Source organism: Melanerpes formicivorus, unplaced genomic scaffold (assembly GCF_026170545.1).
Source record: "Melanerpes formicivorus ecotype bairdi unplaced genomic scaffold, bMelFor1.0.p_v2 SCAF_20, whole genome shotgun sequence".
In the NCBI taxonomy this organism is placed as follows: Eukaryota; Metazoa; Chordata; class Aves; order Piciformes; family Picidae; genus Melanerpes; species Melanerpes formicivorus.
In genome coordinates, this window is record NW_027142372.1 from 97,685 (window position 1) to 107,629 (window position 9,945).

Below are 9,945 nucleotides of genomic sequence, written 5' to 3' on the forward strand. Positions count from 1 at the left end.
AGATCATCAAGTCCAACCTCTCACCCAGCACCTCATGACTACTAAACCATGGCACCAAGTGCCACATCCAATCCCCTCTTCAACATCTCCAGGGATGGGGACTCCACTACCTCCCTGGGCAGCACATCCCAATGGCCAACAACTCTCTCTGGGAAGAACTTTCTCCTCACCTCCAGCCTAAACTTCCCCTGGCGCAGCTTGAGACTGTGTCCTCTTGTTCTGGTGCTGGCTGCCTGGGAGAAGAGACCAACCTCTTCCTGGCTACAACCTCCCTTCAGGTAGTTGTAGAGGGCAATGACGTCTCCCCTGAGCCTCCTCTTCTCCAGGCTAAGCAACCCCAGCTCCCTCAGCCTCTCCTCACAGGGCTGTGCTCGAGGCCTGCTGCTTAGGTGATTTGTGGCAAAGGAAGGACAGCTTCAGGGCAGCCCTGGCAATCCTAAGTAAGTCTCCCTCCAAGCTTCCCCAGTTCTGCTTTCTCAGAGCTATCATGTGAACCAGCTGGTGGGACTGCATTATCTTTTCCTGGCCATCTCATGTGGTTAAATGAGTTGGTTTCCTTAGGTGGTACATCAGAGGCCTCTGAGCATGCAGAGGAAGGAGGTGGCTGCAGATGCTTTCTCAAAGGCTGACAGAAGGGATTTTGTCTCTCTGCTTGCAGTGCTGGGTCCAGCTCTGGAGCCCTCAGCACAGGGGAGGGGGGGGGCCTGTTTGGTCCAGAGGAGGCAACAGCAATGATGGGAGGGCTGGAAGCCCACCTTGTCCTGTCACAAGAGACCCTGCACAGGGCTCTGTCCCCAGCTTTCTTAGAAGCACCTTTAAGTCCTTCCTGAAAGGTCTCCCTGGAGGCTTCTCCAGGCTGAACATCCCCAACTCTCTCAGCCTGTCCCTATAGGGGAGGTGCTCCAGCCCTCTGATCACCTCTGTGGGCTCCTCTGGACTCTCTCCAGCAGCTCCAGGTCCTTCTTGTGTTGGGGACACCAGAACTGGAGGCAGTACTCCAGGCAGAGTCTGAGCAGAGCAGAGGGGCAGAATCCCCTCCCTTGTCCTGCTGCTCACTCTACTTTTGATGTAGCCCAGCACATGGTTGGCCTTCTGGGGTTCAAGTGCACATAATGGTTGGACTTGATGCTCTTGAGGGTCTTTGCCAACCCTGGTGAGTCTGTGTTGACAGTCCCTCTGTGTCCATCCCATGAAGTGTTCCATTTCAGGATATGTGGAAGGAGAGTGGCAGTTAGGTTGGCTTCAATACATAGCTTTGAAAGGAAAATTAGCCCTGCAGTGGGATCTGTGTTGTTTACCTTTTCTTCCCCCCTCTCTCTCAAGCAAATGTTGTCCTTTCACTCAAGAGCAGATGAATAACCCTGGAAGTAGGGCTCCTTTTCAAACTTCAGCTCAGCATTGGCCTGAGCCATGAAATATTGCTGGGGGAAGATGAATAACTGCTGCTTGCACATGACCCACTCTGCATGACTCACAGCAGAGTCCTCCATTTCCCAGTGGCAGAGACAGATGCATCCTTCTTAATTGAAGCAAGGCTCCTTAATCTTGGAGGGGCTGAGCTCATTACTCACTGGGAGGCCTGCTGCTGCTCCTGCATGGCGTTGTGAGGTGTTTCTCCAAACTGACAGCACCTGCTGAACTGCAGAGGGTGGATTAGCAGCGCTGAGGGCAGCCCCCCAACCTGAGACAGTTCTGGAAGTGGTCACTTGACATCTAGAAAAGGAACTGCTGGCTTCCTGTCACAGGCTGGGGAGAAGCACCAGGTGCCACCACACTGGTAGTCACACTCCTTCTGCAAGCAGGGTTAGGGATCTTGTGGCATTTCTGAGGAAAGTTGTGTCTTTGGTGGGTGAAAAGCTGGGCAGGAGCCAACAATGTGCACTCCCAGCCCAGAGCCAGCTGTGTCCTGGTCTCATCCCCAGCAGCAGGGGCAGGGAGGGGATTCTGCCCCTTTGCTCTGCTGAGATTCTGGGGCCAACTCTGGAGTCCTTAGCACAGCACAGACAGGGACCTGTTGGAGTGGGGCCAGGGGAGGCCACAGCAATGCTGGGAGGGCTGGAAGCCCTCTGCTGTGAGGCCAGCCTCAGAGAGTTGGGCTTGGCCAGCCTGGGGAAGAGAAGGCTCTAGGGAGACCTTCTGGTGGCTCTTCCCTGCTTAAAGGGGCTCTAAGAAAGCTGGGAACAGACTTCTGAGCAGGATCTGTTGTGACAAGACAAGGGGTGAGATAGGTTTCAACTAGAAGAGGGAGACTTAAACTTGGAGAGAAGGAAGAAATGTTTGACACTGAGCAGGGGTAGACCCTGGCCTAGGTTGCCCAGAGAGGTGGGAGATGTCCCATCCCTGGAACCATTCCAGGTCAGGTGGTTTGGGGCTGTGAGCAGCCTGCTGTAGTTGCAGCTGTGCCTGCTGTCTGCAGGGGGATTGGACTGGGTGACCTTTGAAGTTCCCTTCCACCCCAAACCATTCCAGGGTTTTGCCCCCTGTCAATGGCCAAAAATCTTGCCCAGTGCCTGATGCTCTACTGCCTACTTGCTGTCTCCATTCAAGGTGATTTCTCCTGTCTGAACAATGAAGTGAAAGCCACAGCTGAGGTGCTTTTTCCCTTGCCCCAGCCTCTGAAGCCCAGCTGTACCTGTGTCACTGTGCCACATGCACCTTGGCAGGGTGGGGACTGGTAGAGCAAACCTGGTTCACAGGATGCTAGAGTTTGGAAGGTACCTCAGGAGCTCATCAAGTCCAACCCCCCCTGCCGGAGCAGGACCATACAATCCAGCACAGGTCACACAGGAATGCATCCAGATGGGGCTTGAAAGTCTCCAGAGAAGGAAACCCCACAACCTCTCTCTGGGCAGCCTGTTCCAAAGCTCTGTGACCCTCACAGTCAAGAAGTTCCTCCTCATGTTGAGGTGGAACCTCCTGTGCTGTAGTTTCTATCCATTGCTCCTTGTCCTATCCCACGGTGCAGCTGAGCAGAGCCTGTCCCCTCCTTCTTGACCCCCAGCCCTCAGGTATTTATAGACATTGATTAGATGCCCTCTCAGCCTTCTCTTCTCCAGCCTGAAAAGCCCCAGGGCTGGTCTGGCAAATTTAATGTTGTGGGGGGGTGGATATTCAACCCACCCTAGGCTCTCAGCCTCTCCTCCCAAGGCAGTGCTCCAGTCCCTTCACGCTCCTCGTGGCCCTCCATTGGGCTCTCTCCAGGTGTTCTTGCTCAGGGGTGAAGCAGGGTGTCTGAGGGAGATGGAGCAGTCAGCCCAACATGTTGCAGTCCCTTGTGTAGATCCTCCCTGACTGAAATGTGAAATTACACTTCTTTACCCACCCAGAGCAGTGTAAGACTCTGTAATGACTGCTTTGGGTACATTTGCAGGGTAATTTGTCATGCTTTTTGCATATCACTTGAAAGGGCAAATCTGGTAGTTGTTCAGTAGTGGCTTCTGCAGACTCTGCAAGTAGCAATGAGGTCATGAATCATGTGAATTCTTTCATGTGTTTGGAAAGAAAAGGCCACTTTAGGCAAGGCATAAATGCAACCATATGTCCATACCTTGGAGCCTTCCCTGAAATCTGACAACAAAATTGCTGAGTCCTGAAGAAGCAGCTCTGCTGCTTTCCCAGCAGGGCTAGAGGAGCACTCAACTTGCTGGCTTTTCCTAGTGAAGTGTAGAAGTGTCCATGCAGTACAACATTGGTAACTGGCCTGGCTGGGAGTCTGGCCTGGGGAATTCCTGAGGACAGTGCTTGCCTTTGTTTCCTTGCAGAAGAAAGGCAGCAGTCAAACCCAGAAGCAATCTTGGTACAATCTGGTCAGGGGGAGAGAAGTCTGCAAAGTGGGACTGCATTCACACAACCACAGAGCACAGGGGGCTGGAAGGGACCTCTGGAGATCATCCAGTCCAACCCCCCTGCCAGAGCAGGAGCACCCAGAGCAGCTCACACAGGAACACAGCCAGCTGGGTTATGAATGTCTCCAGGGAAGGAGACTCCCCAAGCTCTCTGGGCAGCCTGCTCCAGGGCTCTCTCACACTCACAGTGGAAAGCTTTTCCTTCTGCTCCTGTGGAATCTCCTCTGCTCCATCTTGCATCCCTTGTCCTGTCATTGGACATCCCTGAGCAGAGCCTGGCTCTATCCTCCTGACACTGCCCTGCCCATCTTCAGCAGCATGAATGAGGTCACCCCTCAGGCTCCTCTGCTGCAAGCTGTAGAGCCCCAGCCCCCTCAGCCTGTTCTCATGAGGCAGATGTTCCACTGCCTTCAGCATCTTTGTATCTCTGTGCTGGACTCTCTCAGGCACTTCCCTGAGGTCCTTCTTGACCTGAGGGGCCCACAACTGGACACAATATTCCAGATGTGGCCTCACCAGGGCAGAGTAGAGGGGGAGGAGAACCTCTCATGGCATACTAACCACAGCCCTTCTAATCCTCCCCAGGATGCCTTTGGGCTGCTTGACCATCCACCAGGACCCCCAGGTCCCTCTCCTCTGCACTCCTTTTGTTAAGTGTAGTGCAAGTTTAATTTAGTAGGGATGTGTGCATTGAAACTTTGAGCAGCCAGGTGGTGTTAACAAAAATCTTTAGGGCAGTTTTGATTTTCTGTTGAGGGGGTGGGGGGGAGGGGAAAACAACCCCAAAGTAGAATCATAGAATCAATAAGGTTGGAAAAGACCTCAGAGATCATCAAGTCCAACCTGTCACCCAGCACCTCATGACTACTAAACCATGGCACCAAGTGCCACATCCAATCCCCTCTTGAACACCTCCAGGGATGGTGACTCCACCAACTCCCTGGGCAGCACATCCCAATGGCTAATTGCTCTTTCTGTGAGGAACTTTCTCCTCACCTCCAGTCTAAACCTCCCCTGGCACAGCTTGAGACTGTGTCTTCTTGTTTTGGTGCTGGTTGCCTAGGAGAAGAGACCAACCCCCACCTGGCTACAACCTCCCTTCAGGTAGTTGTAGACAGCAAGAAGGTCTCCCCTGAGCCTCCTCTTCTCCAGGCTAAGCAACCCCAGCTCCCTCAGCCTCTCCTCACAGGGCTGTGCTCCAGACCTCTCCCCAGCTTTGTTGCCCTTCTTTGGACACATTCAAGAGTCTCAATGTCCTTCTTAAACTGAGGGGCCCAGTACTGGACACAGGACTCAAGGTGTGGCCTAACCAGTGCTGGGTACAGGGCCCAATGACCTCCCTGCTCCTGCTGGCCACACTGTTCCTGATGCAGGCCAGGATGCCATTGGCCTTCTTGGCCACCTGGGCACCCTGCTGGCTCCTGTTCAGCTGCTGTCAATCAGTTCCCCCAGGTCCCTTTCTGTGTAGCCTTCTCCTTGTTAAGTTTTCCCCAGCCATTTCCAGAGTCAGGGCTGAATGATTTGGGGGTTGGCAATGATGTGGGGGGGAAAAAGCCAACCCAGTGAAATGCAGTTTCTCAGCATTTTGCCTCTCTACAAAGAGGGCAGCTTGCAAGAGGGCTTCAGGGCTGTGGGCTGTGCTGTGGTTCTTCAGAGAGTTCCTGAGAACTCTGTGGCTTTGTGCACCAGCAGTGGTGGTGGTGGCTGTCACGTTCTGCGTGGAGGCAAAGCAGAGGTTGAGCAGAGCAGGCAGAACAGAGTGAGCAGATAGCTCATTTCCCCCCTCAAGGTCTAAAGTGCACCTGGAACAGTGCAGTGTGGTAAGTCTCTGGTCCAGGAGAAGCTCAAGTCAATGAAAACACTGCAGGGAGATGAATTTGGGAGCGATGTGACGTGCTCAGCCATCTATGCCTTCTAGTCTTTCTCCCCCCAAAGTGATCCTGAAAGACTTCACTTGATCCTGAAACCTTGGCAGGAAAGGTTAAGAGAGGAGCTGAGAGGAGATCTTACCAATGTCTGTAAGCACCTGAAGGGTGGGTGTCAAGAGGCTTGAACACCTCCAGGGATGGTGACTCCACCACCTCCCTGGGCAGCACATCCCAATGGCCAATCTCTCTTTCTGGGAAGAACTTTCTCCTCACCTCCAGCCTAAACCTCCCCTGGGACAGCTTGAGACTGTGTCCTCTTGTTCTGGTGCTGGTTGCCTGGGAGAAGAGACCCACCCCCACCTGGCTACAACCTCCCTCCAGGGAGTTGTAGAGAGCAATAAGGTCTCCTCTGAGCCTCCTGTTCTCCAGGCTAAGCAACCCCAGCTCCCTCAGCCTCTCCTCACAGGGCTGTGCTCCAGACCCCTCCCCAGCCTTGTTGCCCTTCTCTGGACACATTCAGGAGTCTCAATGTCCTTCTTAAATTGAGGGGCCCAGAACTTCATCCATCACAGAATTGTTTGGGTTGGAAAAGCCTTCTAAGATCATCCAGTCCAACCATCAACCAACCCCACCATGGCCATCAAGCCCTGTCCCACAGTGCCATGGCCACAGGTTTCTGGAACACCTCCAGGCATGGGGACTCCACCACCTCCCTGGGCAGCACATCCCAATGTCCAATCTCTCTCTCTGTGAAGAACTTCTTCATCACCTCCAGCCTAAACCTCCCCTGGCACAGCTTGAGACTGTGTCCTCTTGTTCTGGTGCTGGGTGCCTGGGAGAAGAGACCAACCCCCACCTGGCTACAACCTCCCTTCAGGGAGTTGCAGACAGCAAGAAGGTCTCCCCTGAGCCTCTCCTCACAGGGCTGTGCCCCAGACCCCTCCCCAGCTTTGTTGCCCTTCTCTGGACAGGTTCAAGAGTCTCAATGTCCTTCTTAAACTGAGGGGCCGAAGATCACCAAGGGGGCTCTAAGGTCACTGAGTCTAACCCTTGTAGAACCCCCACTTTTACCCCTCAATATTACTGATTGAAAGTGGATAAAAAGACCTCTCTGTTAGAGGAACTCTTTCCAGGTTGGTTGCTAACCCCAGATTGACTGCACTTGTATCAACATCTTTGCTAAACTGAGGGGCCCAGAACTGGACACAGGACTCAAGGTGTGGCCTGACCAGTGCTGAGCACAGGGAACAATGACCTCCCTGCTCCTTCTGGCCACACTGTTCCTGATGCAGGCCAGGAGATCCTCTAGAGAGATCCTCCAGGTGATCCTCCAGAGAAAGGATGGTGCCCACCTGCTGGCTCCACATCTCTCTGCCAGGACTCCTGTTGGCTTGGGAGGAGGGTGTGCATGAGGGGGAAGGAACAATGTTGGCGTTACAAATGATCGCCTCGGTTGCTGCTTGAAATGTGAAGTTTCTGCTTTGGGCTTGGCTGTGTTCTCATTCATGTTAACACGGTGAAGAGCTGAACTGCACTGATAACCTCCCCAATGACTTCTCTGCTCCTCACTCCTCCTCTGTTCCTGCAGGCAAGAAGACAGCAAGACCCTAGCCCGGGCTCGAACCTGGGCAGCGGCGACGATCTGAAGCTCCGTTAGGCTGTCCCGGCAGCCGGCGTCCCACGGCTCTGCGCAGCTGCATCGCTTCTACTTGGCAAAAAGGATCTAATAAAAGACCAGAAACTGTGATAACTGGGTATATTATGGTCTGTTTCCTGACCCAACCACCCTGAGCTGCCATGGTTTGCACTATGTTTATGTTATGATACCTGCATTTCCCATTTGGAAGCATGTAGCCAGTGGCGATTGGAAATTTTTTGGGGATGGGGGGGGTGGGGAGGGGGTTGTGTTGGTTTGGGTTTGGGTTTGGTTTGTTTCTTCTATGCAAACTTGGTTTTGTTGGCACTATTTTAGTGAAATGGAAACTTATGCAGCTATAAAACCATTTATTTTTGTTTTGTGTTTTGGTTTTGGTGGGTTGGGTTTTTTTTTTCCCCCTCCCTCCTCTCAACTGTAATAAAAATTGTCACTTAAAAATAGGTCAAGGTATGACAGATTTCAGCCTCTTTTTTTTGTTCTTGTGGTTGGTTGGTTGGTTGGTTGATTTTGGTTTTGTAAACTGCTGGAAGCCAAATTGATTCCAAGCTTTTCTTCTTTTATTCTCTTGTCGGTTGGTTTTTAAGGTGTCGATTGTCCTCCTTGTGCTCCTGCTTTTGTTTTGAGCTCTGTTGCATCCTTGCCTTTCAGTTTCCTTTTCCATTGGTCCCTCTGTTTACCTCCCCGACTTTGCAAGGCCCTTCTTAAAACTGCTGACATTACCTTGCACGATTTCCAAGCTCCCAACCCAGTGAACCTGAGCTGTTGGCCTCAGTTTTCAAGATGCTGTGGCTTTGTTGCAGTATTCTCTTCCCCACTCAACGATTCCTTGGTTCCACTTCTGAAATACAAACCTTCCAATGTCTTATTTTTCCATCCATTTGATGTGTTCTGCCCCAATATCTGTCTTAGGTTGTGGGGTTTTTTTTGTCCCTTCTGGCTCAAGCCAGTGTGGGTGGTTATTCTAGCCCCTGTATATAGTCCTGTGCTGAAACTCAGAGGAAGTCGCAGGCTGGCTTCTGTTTTATTCAGGGATCTTTTTAACTAGCTCTTAACAAGAGGGGTACTGCAGCTCTACAACCAAGGTACTCAACAGCAGGTTCAACTGGGAACAGAAAGTGAGCAGCTGCCAAGGTGATCTGTGTTTCAGAATCCTGGTTTAAGATAGCTGCTTTCAGTATGTTTTATATCTTCAGGCTTGATTTTTTTTCTGCTGAAAGGTGAAAAGATGAGGTGAGGCTGTGTGCAGAAAACATCTCACACTTGGTCTTGGATCTTATGCACAGCAAGGCTCCCATTGTTGTTGTTTGCTAGCAGGGTAAGAGGTGGGATGAGTTAACCCGTGGGAGTTTTGTTCTGTTTGGGGTGATGGCACATGGGTTTTGTTCTCCAATGTTTCAACTGCCTCCAGTATTTAAAGCAAAATAGATTGGGGAAAAGTGATGCCATGTGGCTTGGTTAAATTGTGGTGCTTCCTGTGCAGCCTGGTTTGAATCATCACTTAACCACCCATGGAAAAGGGGTGATCTGGCTTCAGCATTAAGAATCGTTCTGAGGATCAACCCTCGTGTGCTGAGAGCACTTCAGTCTTTCTTTTTCTGTGGGAATTTGGTAATTACCCTCCTCGTTAAGAGAATCAGATGATGGTGATGATGCCAAAAGTCTGGCAAAACAAAAAAGGATGCAAAAGGTCTGGCCAAAAGGAAGGTGCAAAAAAAAAAATGCCCCAAAAAATCTGGCCAAGCAAAAAAGGATGGAAAAAAAGGATGCCAAAAATTCTGGCAAAGGGAAAAAACAAGGATGCAAAAAGGTCTGCCCCCCCCCCCCCCAAAAAAAATAGGTGCAAAAAAATGGTGCCAAAAAATCTGGCAGAGCCAAAAAAGGATGCAAAGAATTCTGGCAAAGGGAAAAAAAGGATGCAAAAAGTCTGGCCACAAAAAAATAAAGGTGCAAAAAAATGGTGCCAAAAATTCTGGCCAAGCAAAAAATAATGCAAAGAATTCTGGCCAAGCAAAAAAGGATGCAAAAGGTTTGCCCAAAGAAAGGTGCAAAAATATGATGCAAAGAATTCTGGCCAAGCAAAAAAGGATGCAAAAGGTCTGGCCCCCAAAAAATAAAGGTGCAAAACAATGATGCAAAAAATTCTGGCCAAGCAAAAAATGATGCAAAGAATTCTGGCCAAGCCAAAAATGATGCAAAGAAAATCTGGCCAAGTAAAAAATGATGCAAAGAATTCTGGCCAAGCAAAAAATTATGCAAAAGCTCTGGACCCCAAAAAATAAAGGTGCAAAACAATGATGCAAAAAATTCTGGCCAAGCAAAAAATGATGCAAAGAAAATCTGGCCAAGCAAAAAATGGTGCAAAAGGTCTGGCCCCAAAAAAATAAAGGTGCAAAAAAATGAGGCAAAAAATTCTGGCAAAGATAAAAAATGATGCAAAAGGTCTGGCCCCCAAAAAATAAAGGTGCAAAAAAATGATGCAAAGAATTCTGGCCAAGCAAAAAATGATGCAAAGAAAATCTGACAAAGCAAAAAATGATGCAAACAATTCTGGCCAAGCAAAAAATGGTGCAAACAA

General features: G+C 50.6%; 1 protein-coding gene across 3 annotated transcripts in view; it reads left to right on the plus strand.

Moving 5' to 3' along the window:
- Positions 1–7,825, plus strand: part of CBFB (core-binding factor subunit beta) — a 63,238-nt gene extending 55,413 nt beyond the window's left edge. For all 3 annotated transcript variants that reach the window (XM_068150435.1, XM_068150434.1, XM_068150433.1), the window contains one exon: positions 7,302–7,825. In XM_068150435.1, coding sequence (XP_068006536.1) covers positions 7,302–7,370 — 69 coding nt within the window. In that variant the 3' untranslated portion in view covers positions 7,371–7,825. The remainder of the gene's footprint in view (positions 1–7,301) is intronic.
- The last annotated feature ends 2,120 nt before the right edge of the window (positions 7,826–9,945 follow it).